The sequence below is a fragment of the Mesoplodon densirostris genome, chromosome 12, assembly GCF_025265405.1.
Source record: "Mesoplodon densirostris isolate mMesDen1 chromosome 12, mMesDen1 primary haplotype, whole genome shotgun sequence".
Lineage (NCBI taxonomy): Eukaryota > Metazoa > Chordata > Mammalia > Artiodactyla > Ziphiidae > Mesoplodon > Mesoplodon densirostris.
Window position 1 is genome coordinate 7,925,548 of NC_082672.1, and position 17,618 is coordinate 7,943,165.

At 43.7% G+C, this 17,618-nt stretch overlaps 1 protein-coding gene across 4 annotated transcripts in view; it reads left to right on the forward strand.

The window, feature by feature from the left end:
- The window catches only part of PLG (plasminogen), a 42,614-nt gene that overhangs the window by 20,241 nt on the left and 4,755 nt on the right, over positions 1–17,618 (forward strand). Inside the window, exons 11-17 of one of the 4 annotated variants that reach the window (XM_060114826.1) lie at positions 6,154–6,335; positions 7,949–8,097; positions 9,003–9,096; positions 12,981–13,101; positions 15,264–15,348; positions 15,743–15,746; positions 15,845–15,977. In XM_060114826.1, the coding sequence (XP_059970809.1) occupies positions 6,154–6,335; positions 7,949–8,097; positions 9,003–9,096; positions 12,981–13,101; positions 15,264–15,348; positions 15,743–15,746; positions 15,845–15,977 (768 nt within the window). Of the gene's footprint in view, positions 1–6,153; positions 6,336–7,948; positions 8,098–9,002; positions 9,097–12,980; positions 13,102–15,263; positions 15,349–15,742; positions 15,747–15,836; positions 15,978–17,618 lie in introns of all 4 variants that reach the window. The other 3 variants (XM_060114829.1, XM_060114827.1, XM_060114828.1) reach the window with 3 other exon arrangements.

Below are 17,618 nucleotides of genomic sequence, written 5' to 3' on the forward strand. Positions count from 1 at the left end.
TAGATACATTGGGTCCTGAGCACTAGTGGTCTAAAGGGATATGAGTTACCAGAACACTAGGAGCAAAAGAAAGAAGGCAGATTAGAGTCAGAAAGTACGCAGATACTGATAGGCAAAATGGACATACAGATGGACAAAAACTAGGTCTGGTCAGACCAGCTTTCCTGCGATAAATGGCTGTAAAACTTAAGGAAAAACTGTTTTCATATGATGGACAACAGGCAGCACAGGACTGAGACTTTTCAGAAAAGAAAATAAATTAGAATAAATTTACAAGTACCCTGGTTTTCTTCCTGGAGATACTTCCTGGACTGCAGTGCAAGGAGATGGAACCAAAGCAGACCACAACAGTCTTGCTAAACTGAGGAGACAGAGATTGGAGTTGGGGATTAGTGAGGCAGCTTGGATTTAGTAGGCTGGGTAATAATGAGGAAGGATCTGTGCAGAGAAGGAGCTCCAGAAATATGTATAGAGTTCTCCTTAAGTCTCTGGCTGAATATAAAGCTGCAAATGCACAGGGAGAGATTCCACTATGTTAGTGGGACAAAGAACAACTACCAGGGAACAGTGAGATAAACGGAGATTATAGAACTCACACAGCACTAGGAGATTCTGTGTTTGCAGAGTTGGGATTCTTACTAGCCAGAGAGGAGAGACTTCATGGGACACCTTGGGCATTCAGTAAGGAATCCAGAAAAGTCACACTTTAGGAGTAGGATTAGTGTATTCCTGGAATAAAGGTTACTCTAGAAAAACACCCTAGCAAAGCTTTAAAGCATTCCTAAAATGAACAAAATGATCTCCAAGTAAATTAACTGTCTGCCAGAAGAAAAGTCAACACTCTTGAGAGGAAAATAACAAAATCAAGCCACTCAGTAATGTGGTATCTACAATGTCTGGCAGAAATTTAAAAATTAGTAGACATGCAAAGATCATTAAATGTGATCCGTAATGAGGAGAAAAAATCAGTCAATACAGACTCAGAAATGATGGAATTGGCAAACAAAAAATTCTGAAAGATATTATAATTGTGTTTAAGGATTTAAAGAAAAATAGGAACATAAAAGAATCAAATGGATAATCTAAAGAGAAAGGAAACTATAAAAGAGGCAAATGAAAAAGACAGAACTAAATATATATATATTTAAGAACTAAATATATATATATATATATTTAATTATATATCTTAAATGAAAAATTCACTGGATGGCTTTACCATCAGGTAGACAATACAGAAGACATTACTGTTACAATTACATTACATTACATTACATTACAGTAGACATTACTGTTCTAATTTTCTTACATTATTCATGATGCTGTATAATATTAATAAACGTTTGAATGTGGTAAGTTAGAGAGGGATATTGTAAATCCTAGAGTAACCACTGAAAATGAAAACTCAGAGGAATAGATAATAATAAGGATATTCAATTAATCCAAAAGAAAGAAGAAAAGGAGAGAAAAAGAGTAAAGAAGGCATGGTACAAACAGAACATAAATAGAATTATGTTAGACTTAAACCCAGCCATATCAATAAGTATATTAAGTATAAAAAGGATAAAACAAGGGCCTCCCTGGTGGCGCAGTGGTTGAGAGTCCGCCTGCCGATGCAGGGGATACGGGTTCGTGCCCCGGTCTGGGAGGATCCCATATGCCGCGGAGCGGCTGGGCCCGTGAGCCATGGCCGCTGAGCCTGCGCGTCCAGAGCCTGCGCGTCCGGAGCCTGTGCTCCGCAACGGGAGAGGCCACAACAGTGAGAGGCCCGCATACCAAAAAAAAAAAAAAAAAAAAAAAAAAAAAAGGATAAAACAATGCAATTAGAAGGCAGAGATTGTCAAGTTGAATAAAAACCAAAGCCCAGTTGTGGTCTCTTTACAATACATGCCCTTTGAATAGAAAGACATAAATAAGTTAAAAATCAAAGTATGGAAAATTAATACCATAAAAACACTACCATATGACCCAGAAATCCCACTACTGGGCATATACCCTGAGAAAACCATAATTCAAAAAGAGTCATGTACCACAATGCTCATTGCAGCTCTATTTACAATAGCCAGGACATGGAAGCAACCTAAGTGTCCATCATCGGATGAATGGATAAAGAAGATGTGGCACATTTATACAATGGAATATTACTCAGCCATAAAAAGAAAGGAAATTGAGTTATTTGTAGTGAGGTGGATGGAGCTAGAGTCTGTCATACAGAGTGAAGTAAGTCAGAAAGAGAAAAACAAATACTGTATGCTAAAACATATATATGGAATCTAAGAAAAAAACCAAAACAAAACAAAACAAAACAAATGGTCATGAAGAACCTAGGGGTAAGACGGGAATAAAGACACAGACCTACTAGAGAATGGACTTGAGGATATGGGGAGAGGGAAGGGTAAGCTGGGACAAAGTGAGAGAATGGCATGGACATATATACACTACCAAACGTAAAATAGATAGCTAGTGGGAAGCAGCCGCATAGCACAGGGAGATCAGATCGGTGCTTTATGACCACCTAGAGGGGTGGGATAGGGAGGGTGGGAGGGAGGGAGACGCAAGAGAGAAGAGATATGGGAACATATGTATATGTATAACTGATTCACTTTGTTATAAAGCAGAAACTAACACACCATTGTAAAGCAATTATACTCCAATAAAGATGTTACCAAAAAAAAAAAAAAAAGAAACACTAATCAAAAGAAAGCTAGAATGGTTTCTAACATCAGACAGACAAGATAAATTTAGGATAAGAAATATACCAGAGATAAAAAGGCCGTTTTTGAAGTAAAAAGTGTTAACGATGCTAAATGTGTTGACCCTAATAACAGAGGTTCAGATGTATGAAGCAAAAACTGACAGAGCTAAAGAGAGAAATAGATGCGTCCACAATTACAGTTGGAGGTTTTCTCACTTCTCTCTCGTATAGTTAAACGTTCTCCCAAAACAATACAGTAGGACAAGTAGATGAAAGATTCAGAGAAGATACAGAAGTTTTGGAGGGAAATATGCACCAATATAACATATGCCCAACTGCAGAATACACATGCAAGTGCACATGGAACATTCACCAAGGTATATCATATGCTTGGCCTTGAAATAAGTCCCAATAAATTTAAAAGGATTAAAATAATATACAGGTGTCTTCTGAGCCAACAGAATTAAATGAGATAAAAATAATGAAAAGTTTAGGAAATTCTCAAATATTTGGAAATTAAAGAACACATTTCTAAATAACCCATGAGTCAAAAAAGAAATCACAAAGGAATTCAGGAATCAGTGGTACTGGCAAAAAGATACACAAATGAAAAAAGGGAGAGTCTGGAAACAGACCCACAACATGTATGGTCAGTTGATTTTCAATATACCTGGAGAAGCAATTCAATAGGAAAAGGAAATTTCCCCCCAAATTGTTCTGGAACAACTGAGTGTCCATAAAGGCAAAAAACCCAAAACCTTGACTCCTACCTGACATGTCAAATTCACTTGAGAAAACTCTTAGACCTGAAAGTAAAGGTTAAAACTAAAGCTGAAATTTAAAGCTTCTAGAAAAAAAAATGAGATTATTTTCACAACCTTGGGGAAGGCAAACTGTTTTTGGATAGGATCCAGAAAACACTATAAAAATTATAATTTGGACTTTAATAAAATGAAAACTTTGCTCATCAAAAGTCACTGTTAAGAAAATAAACAAGTCAGGGACTGGGAGAAAAATAGTCTCAATCCATATACCTGACAAATGGCTCGCCTCTAGAATGTGTAAAGATCCCTTCCACCCACTAGTAAGAAGACAAACAACCTAATAAAAAGGGGCGAAAGACTTTAATAGACATTCCACAGGGAAAGATATACAAATGGTCCATAAGTACCTGAAAAAATGTTCAACATTTTAGCCATTACAGAAATAAGAATTATAACCACAATGAGATACTACTAAATACCCAATGGCAATGGCTGTTATTAAAAAGACAGAAAATAAGAAGTGTGCCCAGGCTGCGGAGCAGCTGCAGCCCTCACACATGTTGGTAGGAATGTAAAATGGAACAACCACTTTGGACACCAGTCCAACATTTTCTTATAAGGTTAAACGTGCATCTGCCTACAAACCTGCAATTCTATTTGTGAATACTCACCCAAGCAAAATGAAACATAAGCCCCCAAAAAGATTTACCAGAAAGTTCTTAGCAGCTTTATTCATAAAATAGCCCCAACCGGGAAAGCACTTCAGTGGCCATCAATAAGAACATGAATAATTGGTGAATAATTGGTGGGATATTCATACCATGGAATACTATTCAGAAATAAAAAGGAACAAGCTACTGATACTCTCAAATAGCATGGATAAAGCTCAAAAACACTATCCTAAGGAGAGAAGCCACACACAAAAGGGTATATACTTGTATGAGTCCATTCATATGAAGTTCCAGAAAAGACAAAACTCATTTATGGTGAAAGAAATCAATAGTATTTGCATCTGGGGGGCAGCTGAGATTGATTGAGCAGTGACCCAAGGGAGGTTTCTGGGGCTGATGAAAATGTTCTCTATCGCACTAAGAGTGTGGGTTATACAGGTATGTGTGTTCATCAAAACTCGTCAAACTACCTTTAAAAAAAAGGAGCAGGAGTCTGTTTCACATGACAAGCTTTTTAACACATCCAGGGGCTCAGAAACCTGCTAACGGGCTTCCTCAAATTGTGGGCCTGGGCTTGAGACTGCCACTTGTCTATAGTATCCACAGACACAGTGTTGTTGCATTCCCATAATACGTGGTATGTTTCAAACTATCTCATAAGCCTCAGGCCACGGGTCTAAGCTGCAAAGGGGAGTCCAAGGCTGAGACTTCTGAGAGGCTGGGGCGAAGTTCTGGCCCTGGGGGTCCAAGTTGCCCAGTGAGCCCGAGGCTTCTCGTCTGCTATGTCCTTATCCAATTGTTTCTGATTCAGCTCCTGCAGACCCCGTGGTCTATCCAGACGTCGCCCTTCATCCCTTTGATCCCACTGTCCTTTAGTCACACGCCCTCCCCTCAGTCCCTGAGTGGCTCCAGCTAGAGGGGTCTGGGGTTCCTCCCCGTATGCCCCAGAATGCATCCTCTGGAATCCTCAACCTGCCTGGGAGCTAGTTTTCCAGGAAGGCTTCCAGAAGCCTTCTAAACCCCAAATCCACTTGATCTACCTATGATATTTACAGTAATATTACTGTCATGAGTTTTTGTTTCATTGTAAAATACAATGTGAGTAAATAGACTAAGAGAGCTGGCCTGGGAATATCAATATCATCTTGTATGTCAATATCATCTTGTATGTCTTTTCTGCCTTGGATAAATATGTTTTGGTTCCAACTTACGTAGCCCTATGTACTCACATAGTGAGAGAAAGCCAGAGATATCGATATATTTGTATGTGCCTTAAAAAAATCTAAAATACATGCTTCAAAATCCATATTGGTTATCCCTGGGGAATGTATTTAACATTCCCAGGGAAAGGAAGACATTCTGATACTTTCTCTTATACATTTATAAATGATCTGTTTTGATATGGAGCATATATTCCTTTTGATTTTTTAAAAACAAATTTATTTATTTATTTATTTTTGGCTGCACTGGGTCTTCACTGCTGCATGCGGGCTTTCTCTAGCGCATCGAGCAGGGGCTACTGCTCGTTGCGGTGCGCGGGATTCTCACTGCGGTGGCTTCTCTTGTTGCAGAGCACGGGCTCTAGGCGCATGGGCTTCAGTAGTTGTGGTGTGTGGGCTCAGAAGTTGTGGCTTGCGGGCTCAGTAGTTGTGGCTCGCGGGCTGTAGAGCACAGGTTCAGTAGTTGTGGCGCACGGGCTTCATTGCTCCACGGCATGTGGGATCTTCCCGGACCAGGGCTCGAACCCGTGTCCCCTGCATTGGCAGGCGGATTCTTAACCACTGCACCACCAGGGAAGTCCCTTGATTTTTTTAAAATTAAAAACTATAACCTATTTTTAAAAACTTACCCACTTTGTAAGAAGTTGAGGACCATCTGTGCTTGTGATGTTATAATAATAATTGGTACCTTTGGTACCTTAATGGAAATATTTCAGTCACTTTTTTGTAACAAAATTCAGAGGGTGCTGGGGTCCCCCTGAAGATTCGCTCACCTCTCATGACCGATACTGTTGTGGAATTTACAGTGGCTTGACAATAAACTACTGCCGAAATCCAGATGCTGACAAAAGCCCTTGGTGTTATACCACTGATCCGAGCGTCAGATGGGAGTTCTGTAACCTGAAGAAATGCTCAGAAACACAAGAGCAGGTCACAAGATCTCCGACTGTTGCCCAGGGTCCAAGTGCAGAGGATCCTTCTGAAGCAGGTAAGAAGTCTGTGGCCAGACATCTATATAGTTGGGTATCGGGATGATAAGAGATGGAAAATCTTTGGGATGCAGAGGCTTCATTGTTACAGGGAGCTGGAGTACTGGCTGAGTCTGCGATGTGGAAGGAAGCCTCAGTGTATCACCTGGGGGAGCCAGAGCTGCTCTTGCTGGCATGATGGGGTAGGGTGTTTCTTTAGGATTTGAAAACTAGTTGGTTGTGAGGGATGGATACCATTTTGAGCCTGGGTGGACTGACAGGTTGATGATGGTGGCCGAGATGGGACATTCTAGAAAAGCAAGCCTCTGCCTTTTGCATGGAGAGATAGAAACGACTGATTTGGTTTTCAATGTACAGAGTTAGGAGGGCTAGGAGGACCGTCAATGATCACCTCCAACAAACACCTGGCGAAGCGGACCTGTAGCTCCAAGGGTTTTGGGGCCTGAGGATAAGGATGTGGTTGTTACCTGAGGTGGGAGACATGAAAATCTCACAGTGCCCTGTTTCCCTGGCCCTTTGCCCGCGTGTAGCTCTAAGTGCTTAGCCCCTGGTCCTGTGGTTGTCAGGTGGCAGGAAGTACTCTGTACCGCTGCAGGGTAAGGAAACAGAGGGGGCTGAGTCTCCCCCTGCCCCGGAATGAAAACTCAGGGGTCCCATGGCTTGTCTGACCACTTTCAGATAATCCAAAATCAGACAGAAATGATTAAATGAGAACTTGGTTTCAAGTTGAGACCCCCTCTCCTTCCGGAGGTGGACTTGCCCCCTCCAAGATGCTGGAGAAACCTCACCTACTGCTCCCTACTGTACACCTGTATAGCTGCTGTACACACGGGGCCAGCTCATCTCTCCCCACTCTTTCTTGGTGAGACTCTGAGTGCCATGCTCCAGCTGGGGATCACTCCTGATAAGACCTCGCATGGCCTCACGTGATGCCCCACGCTTCGTGCGTGAGTAACTCACACACCCTGGTCCTGGCACACACTGGAGGCTGCCTAGCCCAGCCCTGCTCCTTGACCGGGAAGCCAGCTGGCCCAGCTTTTGCTTTGTGGATTTTCCAAGTGGCCATCAGAGCACTGGGCACTGGGTCCCCATATGTAACACACATCAAGTTCTCTGAGGGGTTCTGCCGAATCCCCCAACCCCGAGGCTTGAGGTGAGGGATGAGTTCGGGGAAGGGGCCTCTAGTCATCTCTTTATTACCTCTTTCATCCCAGAAGGTGGGAACTCACAGCACAGCTCTGGCCAAAATAATATTTTTTATAAAATCCTTTTCAGTCCTCACTCTTTCTCTCCATCCTTGATGAGGTGTTCAAGAATCATCTAACAGTTCATGGTGGCATCTGTGTTACCACTCAGCTTGTTATAAAATTGATTATCTTAGTGTCCTGGCCAAACTTCCCATTCTACCATCTCGGCTTGTGATTATTTCTGAGCCAGTAGCGTTTCTGGTAACTTGTCAAAATCAGCAGAGCTCACTGAGGTCTTCGGCACTCCTGTGTTCTGAAGGATGTGACCACAGTCTGTCTGGAGAGAAACCTAGCACTGCTGCATTTGTCCCTCGTCACCCGGGTCTGTGTAATGACAGGAGACCACCATTCTCTCTTCCCTACAGACTGCATGTTCGGGACTGGTAAAGGATACCGGGGCAAGAAGGCGACCACGGTGGGCGGTGTCCCCTGCCAGGAGTGGGCTGCCCAGGAGCCCCACAAACACAGCATTTTCACTCCAGCGACAAACCCACGGGCAGGTTTGGAAAAAAACGTAAGCCACTTTGATTTGGACTCTATTTTGCCTTTTGTTGACCAGTCTTTGCAAACTGAATTGATCCTCTGTTACAGAAAGTCAGCCTGACTGAGCTTCGGTGTGGGGTGGAGAGGAAGATATGTGAGAGATTTCAGGGGACCAAGCGTAGGATCTAAGCGGCGTGGGAGGGAGAGTTAGCATGGGCAAGCCAACCTCCCTGCTTCTTATCACTTCCATGTGTGACATTTCCTGTCTGCTTTTGTTACTGGTTTATGGTTTCCAGTGATCAAAGATGACCTTCATGACATTGTAGTTGGACTTTTCTAGAAAAAGACTGGATGCATTATTAAGACTCCACTAGGATTTCCCCTAGTCCCACACATTCTCTGGGGTGGTTTCCTTTGGGGTATAGGTGTGTAGAGGGAAGGAAAAGGAAGACACAGTCTTTCCACAGCTGACCCACAGAGGGTGCCCAGGCCAGGGGAATAAACAATTCTGAAGCAACAGCAAACAGGCGCCATCAAGCAGAAGATTGACATGAGCAAGGGACAAGACGAGCCATCCACGTCCACAGTCCCCTACAGCTGGGTCCCTACGGTCCCCACGGACACAGGCTGCTGAGGGGGGAGGCCCCTTTATAGAGTCTCTACCTCAAGACCCCTCAGGGTCTTCACCCCTTCCCCAGGGCAGTGGCCTCAAGGTTGGAGCTCCTTTTGAACGAGGAGAGTGACCGATGTCATTCTGTGAGTCAGAGGCTTGATAAACACCTGAAACGATAACTCTGCCTGCCTCCCCACCAAAGGAACACTAACCCTTCATCTTCTAAGGACAGCAGTGAAACCAGTGTCTGTGCCTCATGTGACATTCCCTGTCCTCTCCTGCCCCCGTGTGTGCCATCCCCATATGCCTGCCTCTTTTCCCAGTACTGCCGTAATCCTGATGGTGATGTCAATGGCCCCTGGTGCTACACGACAAATCCAAGAAAACTTTTTGACTACTGTGATGTCCCTCAGTGTGGTAAGCTTCTTTCTTTTTTGGAAGGAAATGACTTCTAAATAAGTGCAGCATCACCTGGTCTTAGATCTGCAAGACAAGAGTTTGGGCTGAGCACTTCTGGGCAAGAGAGGGTCCCCTCCCCTTGGGAGCCCTCTGTTCATCCTGGGTCTCTTGAATCTGTCCTACTCGTGGCCCCCTCTTTTAGGCATTCAGAGGTGATCTAATCAGCCTCCAGACAGTTCCACTGACCTCTCCAGTGTCTGGGGTGGGAGGCACGAAACACAAATTTAGAGTCACCCAGATAGGAAACTCTCTTTCAGCAGCTGAGAAGAAAGAAAGAAAGTACAAACAGCAGGAAACTGCTAAACATACAACATACATTGTAAACCTATAAACTGTCATCCTAAGAATTCAATGAAAAGTAACACAGCTCTTTACAAAGCCCCAACTTTCTTTATCCTAAGATGACTATGCATTAGCCATGGATTAGCCAGATAACTTAGAGGTAGCTTGCTGGGTTCTTTCCTCATTTCTCTGAGACTTTTCTAGGGAGCGAGAAGCTTGGATCAGGGAAAGGGGAGTTGACGTTAGTTCTGAAAACCCTGGGGTAACAAATCCATAGATAGATAGATAGAGAGATAGATAGAGGTAACAAATCCATAGATAGGTCTGGAGAACAATGTAAACCACTTTGATCAGGACGCTACTTTACTTTCCGCTGACCCATCTTTGCAAACACCATCTGTCCTGGTTCCTGCTGATCAGCCTGGACTTCTCTTTTGCACCATTTGATGGCATCTGCTTGTGTCTGCCACTTGGGGGGGACAGGCTGGAGCAGAGAAGTTGCTGCTGCAAAGCCACTCAAGTCCACGTCCGGAGATGGTTTGGGAGGCAGTTTGGGGAAGGGGTTGGGAGCTCCGGAGCCACACTGTCGGGCTTGGATTTTGGGCCACTGCTGGGTAGAGCAGGGGGAGGAGGGAGAGGTCAGGGTGACAGGAAAGATTCTACTTGGTTGCTGTCCTTGTGCTCTCTGGACTCAGGGGGCATTTATAGCTGACTCGTTCTCCAGTGTGTGTTTGCTGTGCACAAGCTCTCTCGGTGGCCCTCCATCTGAGAGCCCCTGGTGGGGATGCGCCTCCCATTCCACTCCTCCCTGCCACCCTGCAGCTTTCTGGTACCCCACAGCCTCCTACCGCACGGCCTCGCTATCCTGCACAGGCTGCCTATGTGGCACGATTGCCTTTAACTTGTATAGCTTGACAGTCCTGCCCCGGCCTCTACAGCTGTGCCTGGGATTCATGCACCTCTGATTCCCACTGAAGGGAAGTACAGTAACGTCCCAGGTGCAGCCCTCAGTCACCACCAGACACTATCAGCTTCTCAAGTGTGAGGCAGGCCTGGGTATCCTTCCGCAGGAAATATGTCTCAAGATCAGACCACGTGGTCTGATAACGTGTCCACATCATGAGGAAGCGGGGACCTCACAGTCCGCTGGAACAGCCCTCTCTCCATCCGTTCTTCTGTCTTCCATCTCTAAGAACCTGATTCTTTTCCATCCTTGACTTGGGTAAGGATACCAGCGTTGTAGAAGAGGCTACTTGCCTTGAAGTCTGCAGGTGGAGGTTTACCTTACACATCCCCGGGCATCTTTGGGGCCTCTGTTGAAGCTTCCAGTGCAACATCTGTTTACATACCCACCCATCAGAAGGTAAAGATTGCAAACCTCAGCTGTTTCCTTCTTTCTAGTGCTTAGAGCAATGCCTAGTACATGCCAGGCACTACGTATATATATTTGAATACATATTTGCTGAATGAATAAATTCAGCAAATATGTATTCAAATAAATGAATGAAATCTCAAATCACAGTTCCTCCAACATGTCAGGTCGGTGCTTAAAAGGGTGACTATCCCAGGTTAAGGGTACTTTCTGTGTGTGTGCTTGTATGGCTTTCGATAAGTTTATTCAGATTTTTCAGAATATGAAATCTCTTTGAAGTACGATTTTGTATTTTTAGGTTATTTTCATGTTCTCTGTTTTTTTTAAAAAAATTTTATTGCTTATTCCTGGGAGATTTTGGATTTCCTTTATTTAAGTGAGAAATTTCCTAATAGCAATTTTCCTTAAAATGTCCAAACTTTCCATTGTCTGTCATTCACATGGAAAACATCTTTAAAATGAAAAAGTAACACTGATTAACTTTTTAGGCTACACGTAAACTTCTTCAAGCAACTCACCTGAAAAATTTGTGTAAATATTCTGTGTTGTTAAAACAATGGCACCATGCAAATTGCACATAAGTAATAGCATAAGTAAAACAATTTGAAATCAGAACTATATTCTCTTCAACCCAGTATTCTGCTTCTCAATTTTATCAAGGAATTGCATTGTTTTTCTCTTTAATATTAACTTCAAAAATGGAAAGATGCCCATTTTAAACATAATTTTACTTATTTATATTCATTTATTTTAAATTGTAAATTTTTGTTAACTGTTTTTTGTGTGTGTGTGTGTGTGGTATGTGGGCCTCTCATTGTTGTGGTCTCTCCCGTTGCGGAGCACAGGCTCCGGACGCGCAGGCTCAGCGGCCATGGCTCACAGGCCCAGCCGCTCCACGGCATGTGGGATCTTCCCGGACCGGGGCACGAACCCATGTCCCCTACAACGGCAGGCGGACTCTCAACCACTGCGCCACCAGGGAAGCCCTGTTAACTGGTTTTAACAACTCATTTCAATTCCACCAACACTAACAGTACAAATAATAAGTAATTAAAAATAAATAGAACTTCAGTTTTGTTTTGAATACTAAGACCAGGGTACCATAATATCTGTAGTTATTCTTTTCTTAGTCCATTTCTGTAAGTCTATTCTGTGTAAGACACAGTAAGAGAAATTAAGGTCAGTGTTAGAGAGTAGGATTTCATTATATTGCATGCTTCTTTAAAAAAAAAAAACAACTTCTGTATATAGATTCTCAGAATAGGCCAAGATAATTGGAAAGGTATTTGAAAAATTCAGATTCCAGATTCACTAGAGGATAGAACCTCTTGGTTGATTAAGAGCAAAAAATGTCTCCTTGTATTATTATTATTAACAATGATTTATGCTTCTATTTTTGAAGATCTTAAAGGGCTCCAGACAACGGAGAAGCCCTTTATGAATACCTTGTGTAGCCCCTGAACTGTTCTAGCCATTAGTAAGTGGCACCAACCAGAGATGGAGCACTAACCCTAACCTCCAGGAACCCTGCAGGCCAGGTGGAGAGAGAAAGCAGGTGGGAGAATGAATAGAGAGAAAGGCAAGTGAATGGAAGTCATCCCCGTGGCACTGGGTTAGTCTTGGGAGGCTCCCTGGAAGAGCCGTCCTGAACCTGGCTGAGAGAAGGTATTATTTCAGTTTAGGATTGTTATCCTTGCTACACACACACACACACACACACACACACAGAGATTCACATTTTAAAAATACTCGTAGTGCCTTTCAATGGGTACGACAATTATGGTTTTCAGTAAACTTTACATGGTTCAAATGATGATGGTGACGATGAGTCACTCTCTAGATATATCACATCAAGTCAGAATAACAATTTGTGTCAGTCAAGCTCCTCTCCAAAAAGCTCTCATTCTAATGCCTAACTCTTCCCAATGTATGTAATCACTTCCTTAAGAAAGCAGTAAAAAGAAAAAAAAAAAGTACTTATATTTTCTTGAAAGGAGAAGGAAATGTTGTTGTCCCCTACCACTTTTGAAACTTAGAAAAAATATTCCAAAAGATGTTTATGATTTTACTATTTAGTTTGGGCTTCGGGATGTCAAAAATTCAGTGCTTCGGCCACGAGCCATGAATTTGTCATGAGTCGCTCTCTTTCACGTCTTCAAATGCACATTTTTCCCACTTTCTGCCACAGCTTCCTCTTCATTTGATTGTGGAAAGCCCCAGGTGGAGCCGAAGAAGTGTCCCGGAAGGGTTGTAGGTGGGTGCGTGGCATTCCCACACTCCTGGCCCTGGCAAGTCAGCCTTCGAAAAAGGTAACACCATTTCCAGAAACAGTGTATTCCACCCTCCTGTGTACTCCTTGCAAAACCTTTCTACATTCACACTAAATCCACATACCCTCAGTATCAGTACCTGCCTCTAAGTTCTGCAAAGGAGTAAGGAAAACTATAAAAAAATTTTTCTATGTTTTTTAACTGAGGTATAGTTGCTGTACAGTATAAGTTACAGTTGTACAATATAGTGATTCACCATTTTTAAAGGTTATACTCCATTTATAGTTATTATAAAATATTGGCTATATTCCCCGTGTAGTACAATATATTCTTGTAGCTTATTCTATACCTAATAGTTTGAACCTTTGACTCCCCATCCCTATACAGCCCCTCCTCCCTTCCCTCTCCCCACGGGTAACCACTAGTTTGTTCTCTGTATCTGTGAGTCTGCTTCTTTTTTTGTTATATTCTTTTCTATGTTCTTCAGTTTGAAAATAGTCAGAATTAGAACCTTTTTTTTTTTTGATCTGGGCAGCTATCATCAAAATTGATTAATGTAGCAATTTACACTAAGTTCCAATATTGCTGAAAAACTATGGAAGAGGCCTTGAGGGTTTAGATAGATACTCACTGTTACTTTGTAAAATGAAGAGAAAGGGATATTTTTAGAAATGGGACACCTGGAGGGGGAGGGTAAAGATTAAATTATCTATAATATATCACAGATACAGAGTCTCTTCTTTTTTTTTCTTTCTTTCCTTCCTTCCTTCCACAGTTTTGTGAACTACTGAATTTAATCAAAGGGTGCTCACCCATTTGCAAAACGCATCTTCTTCAGTGAAGCGTAGCTCAGGATCGCCATAATTTAAGAGTGATCAGTCCCCATCCTACATGACCCAGAAGGTTCAGGTTATCTTTCAGTGGCGCTCGCCTTTAATAAGTCCATTGGGTGTCTCATTCGAAGCACATGCGGGAAACAGGCTGATCTGCTTGTTGATGTTGTACCAGTGCGCATGTGCCCAATCGCTGTGCTCAGTGGTCTTCCTTCTTTTTGCTTGTGAGATACTATCGATGAATGAAAATAGTCTATTTCATTCCCTGGTTGAGTTGGCTTTTCTTTTAGTTGTCTTACCATTTAGTAACTGCTTGAGATACAGAGCCTTCACCTTTCACGTATCTCATATTCCCTCTTTCCCAAGATGCGCTGTGGTCTATTTCCAGATTGATAATTGCCTTGCTGGTCATTCACTTACTATTTGTGTCCCTTTCATTATGATGGGCTTCGGAGTGGCTCACACAAAGTTTATGAGCGACCCCGTGCCTAAGCAGTCCTATAAAGTAAATGATTTAGGGGACATTCCCCCCAGAGCGAACTTTCTCAGGTAAAATTAGTAGATGCCCATGAATCACGGCTACTCAGGATCCCATTTGGTTCCCTGAAGAATGACTCATCGGGTCTTGCATAGGTCTTGTCAAAAAGAAGTGACAGGAATAAAGACACAGACCTACTAGAGAATGTACTTGAGGATATGGGGAGGGGGAAGGGTAAGCTGGGACAAAGTGAAAGAGTGGCATGGACATATATACACTACCAAACGTAAAATAGATAGCTAGTGGGAAGAAGCCGCATAGCACAGGGAGATCAGCTCGGTGCTTTGTGACCACCTGGATAGGTGGGATAGGGTGGGTGGGAGGGAGACGCAAGAGGGAGGAGATATGGGAACATATGTATATGTATAACTGATTCATTTTGTTATAAAGCAGAAACTAACACACCATTGTAAAGCAATTATACTCCAATAAAGATGTAAAAAAAAGAAAAAACACTCAATTAACTCCGAAAATCAAACATAATAAACTGAATATAGATCTGTCAAAAAAAAAAAAAAAAAAGAAGTGACAAGGAGCTGGAGCCCAGGGCCAAAGGGTCAAAGCCACAGGTGTGGACCTCCTGTTGGTTGGAGTCGTGTGGCTTTGCTGGGCCTTGCCTGCGTGCCAGCCACCTTCCAGAGTGGTGCAGTGACCTCCTGAGAACCCACCACAGGAGCACAGCTCAAAGCTCCCGCCATCCCGGTGACGGGCTGGCCACCTTGTCCTTTGGGAATGTCAGCGATATCACAGCAGAGTGAGCACTACTTCCGGGCTTTCTGTAGAATAAATCATCAGGTTTGAACTAAAATCCTGGCACATTTTCCCTCTAGATTTCCTTCTAGAAGCCACTTCTGTGGAGGCACTTTAATATCCCCAGAGTGGGTGTTGACTGCTGCCCACTGCCTGGACAGGTACGTTTAGGGGACCCCTGACACAAAGACTTACTTGTCTTAGAGACTTGCGCCTCCGCCTCTCTCCTTTCCTTCCTCTTTTCTCCTCCCCTCTCCCCTCCCCTGTCCCGTCCCCTTCCTTCCCTCCCTCCTTTCATGGCAGTGACACTGGGGACCGGGGAGTGGATGAGAAGGGCCTGAGGAAGAATTGCCAGGGCCATTGGACGAGAGAGGAGGAGGTGTTTGTAGAGAGAAACGAAGAAGACAGACCCCTATCTGTCCTGCGCCAACTTCAGTGTTGGTGTCATTCTTCCTCTGTGGTCAGGCCCAAAGCAGCCCCGAGAACATTCCTTAACAGCCAGGTTCGGGTAAACCGTGAACTTGTTTCTTGCCACTCAGAGGCCTCTGAGTGTAGGTAGCCTAGTGGGGAGAAGACGCAGTGTGTGTGGCTCAGAAGGGCACCCGATGAAGGGCTGGCCCGGATTTTGCTCATAACGTTGCTGTCTTCTCTAGCTTCTCAGGGCCGGCATCATACAAGGTCATCCTGGGCGCACACAAAGAGACCGCCGTTGAAGACAGTGTCCAGGAGATACAAGTGAGCAAGCTGTTCCGGGAGCCCACTCGGGCAGACATCGCCTTGCTCAAGCTGAGCAGGTACTGGCTTGCCCGTGACTTTCACGCTGTGAGCAGTGAGAACATTTGCTCATTGCTGGGTTTATGAGCCAGCAATGTGTGTGGGCAGCCCCGTCTAGGACCCCAAAGGCACGGGGCTTTGGGACAGGCATTGACCTTAAAGTGAGAAAACCTGGGCTCAGCCCCACCTGCCTCTTACTAGCCGTGGTCATGACAAAGGCACCAGGACACGGTTTCCTCTTGTGGGAAGAGAGTGAGTTGAAACCTGAGGTACAGGTTACCCCTCAAACTCTATCACTTAATGTTCCCCAGTCAGCTAAGATACATTCGTAATCAGAGAATTATTCAATTATTCCAGGTTGACCCTCTCTTTTCAACGTAATAATATATTTGGGGGAATCAAATGGGATTATGTATATTTCGAAGCGCTTTATAAAAGGCGATGTAAACACACACACACACACACACACACACACACTCACAATTCACAAGTGCAAATTCTCCTTCTTCCTATCTCTGGTTTTATGTTTCCTGTTGAAATGGTGTTTTATTAAGTCTGACAAAATGATAAATTTGTTAACATCATTTAAAGTTAGCAGTATTTGGAAATAGGTCACAAGGGAGACAGCTAAATAAACAGACAGCTATTTTGAGAATAGACACATTTAGGACAGTCAACAAGGCATGCAGAGCCCATCAGCCATGCGTGGTGGGCTCCAGATGACAGGGGGACGACAGTGACGGTGACGAGGACGGCCAGGCCAGCGGTCAAGAGTCTGAGTGGGGCTCGCTGGGTCTGGACAGAAACACTTCACAAGTTTTCTGGGTCAGTAAACTGAGTGACTCCCTGGGGAATTTGGACACGCTGGAAAGGAAAGAAAGGGCCTTCTTGGCTTAGCCTAAAAAAGGAGCTGATTCGCTTTTCTCCATGGTCCCCTGGGGCCATCAGGAAAGCTCTGATCCTCGAGCAAGTACTTTAGTAAACCTGGGGTTCTGGATGTGTTCTCTGATAGACTGATACACTTGAGCTTTTGGGTACCCACTCCCAGGCCCCCCAAACCCCAAGAGTCTCAGGCATTGGCGTTCCACGAGGGGACCCTATACAGTGATGACTGTGGCCCACTCCATGTAAGACGCTAGGTCTATTCTGGTGACTCTGACAGGGTGTGTCTGCTTCAAAGTTGAAGGCCATGATGATTCTTAATCAGAATCAGACATTTCTCATCTTCGATGGGTTTTCCTCTTGAGCTTACTAAAATAAAGTCTAAACATCAAAGTTCTAATATTTGATTCTCTGGAGCTCTAATGTGAAAGTTTTGGGAAAACAATACTACTTTGCTTATGCAAGGTGCTTACTTCTACTCTTCTTTTATTTGGTATCTTGCATTATATTGGATTCTTACAGCCATGGTGCTGTAACATTTATGGGTGAGGAATCTGAGGACCCCAAAGATGGAACAGCTTTGCTCCTAGTGGCACAAGGCGCTTGCTATTATTAAAGCCCTGTGATTGTGTTTCAGCTGGATGGTCCACCTACTGACTGAGGCCCTCTTAACTTCATCCAGAAGTGTACACCTGGTATAAAATTCCCATAGTGCAAGAAAAGACATTAAAAGTCATTGCCATCTCTGTTCCCACCTCTAGTTTCTTGTCCACAACTGG